General features: G+C 33.7%; 1 protein-coding gene and 1 long non-coding RNA gene across 21 annotated transcripts in view; one reads left to right on the top strand and one right to left on the bottom strand.

The window, feature by feature from the left end:
• Window positions 1-6,678, bottom strand: part of LOC145243887 (uncharacterized) — a 1,140,095-nt gene that overhangs the window by 166,907 nt on the left and 966,510 nt on the right. For all 20 annotated transcript variants that reach the window (XM_080106980.1, XM_080106982.1, XM_080106985.1 and 17 more), the window contains one exon: window positions 894-1,015. In XM_080106980.1, the coding sequence (XP_079963106.1) occupies window positions 894-1,015 (122 nt within the window). The remainder of the gene's footprint in view (window positions 1-893; window positions 1,016-6,678) is intronic.
• LOC145243891 (uncharacterized) overlaps window positions 1-6,678 on the top strand; it is a 213,011-nt gene that overhangs the window by 191,464 nt on the left and 14,869 nt on the right. The window lies entirely within an intron of this gene.

Raw genomic sequence — 6,678 nt, 5'->3', positions numbered from 1 at the left:
GACATTAAAGTCACCAAATACATGTATTTGTGCGCTAGTGCCGAGGGACAGTGCCGTGTCTATGCTGTCAGAGACTTTGTTTATTATGGTGCAGTCCTGAGTCGAGGGAGAGCGGTAGAGAAAATAATAGTAGCTAATATTGTGTTGCATGTTTAGTCTAAAGCACATAAAGGCTTGCTCATCTGTTTCTAGGTTTGTTTCTCTAGTCAAGGGAAGGGTATTACGAATGTAAACTCCAAGTCTGTGCATATGTCTGTCAGAGTCCTTACGGCAGAGTGGGAGATATCCAGGCATGTTAAAATGGTTAGAGGGGATGGAGGAGTGTAGGTTAGTCTCACTTAGTGCTAAGATATCCGGGGTATTTGTTAAGAGAAATGCTTCAACATCAGCTAAATTAGTCCTAAGCCCACGGATATTTGTGAATGCAAGCCTCAAGGGAGGAGGCAAGTTGAATTTGTTTGTCCCTAAGCCTGGTTTAAGCTTATTTTTAGATTGTACTGTCGTCATATTTTTTTTTAAAGAGCTTCGGTTTAGGTAAGGGGGAGCTAAACAAGAGGTTATGCAGAGCATCAGACATGCATCACAAGTAGACCATCATATACACATATATATACACACACACATATATATACATATATATACACACACATATATATACATATATATACGCACATATATGTACATATATATATACGCATATATATATATACATATATATACGCATATATACATATACACACATATATATATATACATATATATGTATGTGTGTGATAAAAGCATTTCTATTTATTTTTTAAATTGTTTTTACTTTTACTTTTTTCTGTCTGCAGGGTAAGTATAAAATATAAAAAAAATACACAAAAAAATAATTTTAAAAAAACAGCAAAAACCTTTGTCATAATCTGCTGCTTGTCTGCCGGCTGTTTTTTCTGGACTTCTCCTGTGTTTAACTGGTCGGACATGAAAGACACCATTCTCAGCGTCACGAGTAGTGGCTCTCGATTTTCTGGACCTGCAACAATAACACAAAAAAAGATTTTTGTCTTTAAATTATATAAACTTAAGTTTTTCAAATATTTCATCCCTAGTCTGATTGTGGGAAAATTAGATTGCTATAGATTTTTCATATAATTTTCTTTCTCATATATAAATTAAGTCAGATGGATTCTTGGAGTTAAAGTCAAATAGTATTGCATCTAACAAATCGATATTTGATCCGACTTGCGATTTTTTATATTTTATATTATTATAGTAAGCTGATTCATCTTTTTTTTTTTTTTTTTTTTTTGGTCATTAATGTCTCCAAGTTACTAATAATGTGTGCCAGAATAAAAGTGAAGAAATTCCTAGGCAGAATCAAATGTTGATTTTGTGTTTTGGAATTTTTCAGATAAAGATTGATAGCATGGACTCATAATACAACGGATAAAAGTGCCAGGTCATAATACAACGGATAAAAGTGCCAGGTGATAATTGGATAAGCTTGTCGGGGTTAAAGATTTAATCCTCAATTCTGGCAATACTAGGAATATAATAAAGAATTACTTAAAATTTTTATGTGGAAAATGGGAAGAGAACACTCCCCCTCCCCCTCCTTGGATGAAATAAAAGGTTCAGTTCAAGGTTCCTGAGTTCGACAAGACACACCTGAAGAAAGCCTCTGATTTTGATGCAAGGAAGTGTCGACATTCTCTTACCCTGGAATTCTCGAATTTGTCACTCATCTAGTATTGACCAGCTTCAACGTTGCTTAACTTTGGTGATCTAACAAGAACCGTTGTGTGTGCCGTACATTTTAATGAAATTAATACCATATATATAGATACTAGTATCATATGTAAAGATACTAGTATCATATGTAAAGATACTAATATCATATGTAAAAATACTAATATCATATGTAAAGATACTAGTATCATATGTAAAGATACTAATATCATATGTAAAGATACTAGTATCATATGTAAAGATACTAGTATCATATGTAAAGATACTAATATCATATGTAAAGATACTAGTATCATATGTAAAGATACTAGTATCATATGTAAAGATACTAGTATCATATGTAAAGATACTAGTATCATATGTAAAGATACTAGTATCATATGTAAAGATACTAGTATCATATGTAAAGATACTAATATCATATGTAAAGATACTAGTATCATATGTAAAGATACTAGTATCATATGTAAAGATACTAGTATCATATGTAAAGATACTAGTATCATATGTAAAGATACTAATATCATATGTAAAGATACTAGTATCATATGTAAAGATACTAGTATCATATGTAAAGATACTAGTATCATATGTAAAGATACTAGTATCATATGTAAAGATACTAATATCATATGTAAAGATACTAGTATCATATGTAAAGATACTAATATCATATGTAAAGATACTAGTATCATATGTAAAGATACTAGTATCATATGTAAAGATACTAATATCATATGTAAAGATACTAGTATCATATGTAAAGATACTAATATCATATGTAAAGATACTAATATCATATGTAAAGATACTCATTCAGAAAGTTTTCCAACATTTTCAGCTTCTTTTGATTATATTAAGGAGCGAAACGAAAGAAGGGGGCAGTAAAAACCAAAAAATTAATACGGTTGTATGAGCATAGCGAAAAAGTACATAGTTGTGATCTTCTTTTAATTCCAAGCAACGTCGGATCTTCATGCTAGTATAATGTAAATAATAAAATTTTTAATATCGAAGACATTAAAAAAATATAGTTTAAAAATTTACAAATGTGTCAATAATAATAATAATAATAATAATAATAATAGGCATATTGACCAGAAAACTATGAAACTAATGACTATGCACTATATTCAAAGGATGCTGCTGATCAGTTCTACATGAAAGGGAAAGGAGGCAGAAGAAGACTGGTTAGTATAGAAAACTATATAGATGAAACAAAAAAAAAACGAATTGAGAACACAAAAAATTGGTCAATGCAGCAAGAGACAGCGTCAAGGCGAAAAATACAGGAAATACCGAAACAAGAAACTAAAATGACAAGAAAAAAAAAAGGAAAAAAAGAAAAAATTATATGGATGATTTGTAAGAATGACAAAGAGATACACATGAGTATCGCTATAAAAAGGACATTGAACAGAGAAACGGAATCGCTGCTAACACAGAACAATGCGATAAGAACTAACCATATCAAAGCTAAAATAGATAAAACCCAGAAAATGTAAACTCTGTGAACAAAAAGAGCAAACGATCAAGCACATAAGTAAATGCAACAAAAAGAATACAGGAACAGACATGACTACTTAGGGTAAGTCGTTCACTGGGAACTATGCAAACGATTACATTTCCAACATGCAGACAGATGGTTCCAGCACAAGCTTGAGACAATACTGGAAAACGAAAGTTATAAAATGCTCAGGATCATGGAAATACAAACAAGAAATCCAAGCAAGGAGACAGAATGTCAATAATTAAGAAGAAAACTAGCCAAATTGTATATTTCGTCATCCCAGCAGTTTACAGAGTGAGATAAAGAAGGCAAAAAAATTGCAAGCAACTACACAAAACTTTTCAGAAAACTGAAAGGAATATAGAACACGGAGAAAGTCAATATAATACCAATAATCATAGAAGCAATAGAAATTGTCTCTAAAATCCTGAAAAAGAAAAAAGATAGAAGAAATTGGAATCAAAAGGAAGACTGAAACTAATACAATGGACGGCAATGATGAAAGCAGCTGAACTCTTAAGGAAAATCCTCGAATGTGGAAACCAACTAGCGTAAACTATGAATGCAAACCAGACACCGAGAAATTGCAATAGAAATAAAAAAAAGAAAAGAATACCACCACTTGAACTGAAAGAAATTTAAACCGCAAGAAATTGTATAAACTTCCCCCTCCTCCCAATTAAAAAAAATGTGATGGCATTAAAATAGTCATGAAATGTCAAGGAGAATGGAAAAACTAAGGAGAAAAAGCACTAAACAGACCTCCACTTGAAGGGTGCAGAGAGAACTGGAATCTTGGAGAGTCTTATCGCCATTCAAATTCCATAGGAGGCTAATGGTCGTTGTCAACGAGAAATTGATTTTAAATGGCTATTGCGATAATGCAAAGTGATTTACACTAGTTATTGAAAAAAATGGAGAGCACTAGAAATCTGAAGAGACTTATTGTAAGACACCAGGCAATATCACTTGTTATTACGTGTAACAATCACTTACAATGACTCCTAGTGAGTAAATAATAATAATAATAATAATAATAAATTGGCAGCACTACTTGAAAATGAAAGTCACAAAATTCTATAGGACATGGACATACAAATGAATAAACCCATCCAAGCAAGAAGACCAGATGTCATAATAGTTTACAAGAAGGAAAAGACTTAAGAGATTGCAGATTTTGCCATTCCAACAAATCACAGAACAAAAATCAAGGAGATGGAGAAGCGGATCAAATACACGGAACTGACCAGAGAGCTCAAAGAGATATTGAAGATGAAAAAGTCAAGATAACAACACTAATAGTAAGAGCACTAGGAACAATACCAAAAATCTTTGAAAAGAGAATGAGAGAGATTGGAATCAAAAGGATGCCTGATAAAATATGACGGATGACAATAATGAAAATGGCTGAAATATCAAAGAAAACCCTTGAATGCGGAAACTAACACACATGAGCTACATGCACAAACTGAACATGCAGAAAATGATACAGATGTGAAACACAAAGGAGCATCACATTAAATCATGAAAACTGAAACTGTATAATTGTAAGTTAACGCCCTGCACCCCTACATTCCTCCATTTTTTTATGTATGTCACCAACAACTGGCACCACACCAAATAAGCAAGGAGGATGGAAAGATGAGGGGAGAAAGCACTAACCAGACCTCTGCTGAGTGCAAAGAGGACTGGTACTTGGAGGAGGCTTTTTGCCACCCAAATTCCCGTGAAGACCAATGGGAAATCTATGGTAAGCGGCTGTTACGATAACGCAAATTCATCTGCAATGGTTATCGAAAAAGGTGGGGGAGTATTAGAAATCCGGGAAACTTGTTGTCACTCAGACTCCAGATAACGCCACAAGTTGTTCTCAAAGAGAAATCTTTGATGATGGCTTGTATGACTACTCCTAGTGAGTAGTAGTAGTAGTAGTAGTAGTAGTAGTAGTAGTAGTAATAATAATAATAATAATAATAATAATAATAATCTGCGTAAAAAGAGAAACGTAAAGCCTACCTATAAATAAAAGAGTAAAAAGTCCAAAAAGGTGTCTCATTATCATCAGTTATAAAGACGTAAGCTATAAAGACATAACATCAACCATTGAAACCTGTCTCTTACATTGACGAAGACAGAAGACAAAGAAGAAGAAAGAAAGGTTATAATCTGATGTTACTTAAACCTTCCAAAATGTCTTCTGGAAACTTTGCTCGAAAAGAGCCGATTGATAATGGCAAACATTAAGAGGGGGAAAAGTTGTGGGGGGGGGGGAAACAAAGCAAAACAGAGTTATGCTTTAAAAACAGGGAAGCAAAAGAAGAAAATGGCTGATTTTTCGGATAAAGAGAAATCTGACTTTCTTGTGGATTATTATAAACCTGCGCGAACACGTCCGCTGTATTTCGTTCGAGTGAAAACCTGTCTCCAAAATCGATTCTCTGACACACAATGAAAAGAAAACCAAGACAAAAAAAAAAAAAAAAAAAGAATTTGTAAGAAGCGTCCATTCTAAAATACTATCTTGATCTTTTGTGTGACCGACCAACCGACAGATTAACATGGCTTCTTATAGAAATGCTTTGATGGATTTAAAATGAGATGCATCCATTAAATCTGTGTTTTTGGAGAAGATAATGATGCATAAAACTTGAGTGTGACGGACCGATCGACAGATAGAGCTATTTTGTATAACTTTAATTATTCCGGCTACTATTCTTTAATCTTGAGCGTTATTCTCATAACGGTTTGGTCTATGTAACCTCCGACCTTCTTCAGATGTATCTTGTTCAATACAGGAATCTTTCTGTCAAACTCAGGAATCTGCACAGAATTTCCGACAGAATCCTTTATTTAATTCATGAGGGTAGCATACTCTCGTCCTGTTAACATCACTGAGTAGAAGTCCTAAGTAATTTGCTGGTGTATTTTTTTAGCGTAGCCTCCACTGAGGATTGAACCATCAACATCCGGAATATAAGGTGTAATGATAAAATTGCCACCATAGAAAAGATGACATGATTCCATTTCCGTTTAATAAAAAAGTTTTCTTTTTTTGTTACAGATCATGCAGTCATAGACAAATCCCATGAGCGATAGGAGCCTTCTATCATGTCTGAAAGTGACACAATGTTCAATGAGCGGGATCAGAGATGAACTGCTGTACAACTCATACTCTCTACCGATCCAAGTTATGACAACAGGACCATTGCCAACACCCTGAAAATGCATCGCTGGATTGCCATGAATAACAAAGACGTGTCCACGGTGATGAAAACAAAATTTCCGGCCAGAGTTATGGTCTTTGGTGTGATTTCAAGTGAGGGTCACATTATGCCACCTCACATCTTTGAAATTAGCTTAAAAGTCAACCTCAAAGTGTACCTGAATGTGCTGAAGAGTGTAGTGATCGTCTGGTACAATTAGGCGGCTTCTGACAG

This window comes from Euprymna scolopes, chromosome 22 (assembly GCF_053919585.1).
Source record: "Euprymna scolopes isolate OS-2025 chromosome 22, ASM5391958v1, whole genome shotgun sequence".
Classification (NCBI taxonomy): domain Eukaryota; kingdom Metazoa; phylum Mollusca; class Cephalopoda; order Sepiida; family Sepiolidae; genus Euprymna; species Euprymna scolopes.
Note: the sequence above shows the minus strand (reverse complement) of the source record. Positions and strands in the feature narration are given on the sequence as shown.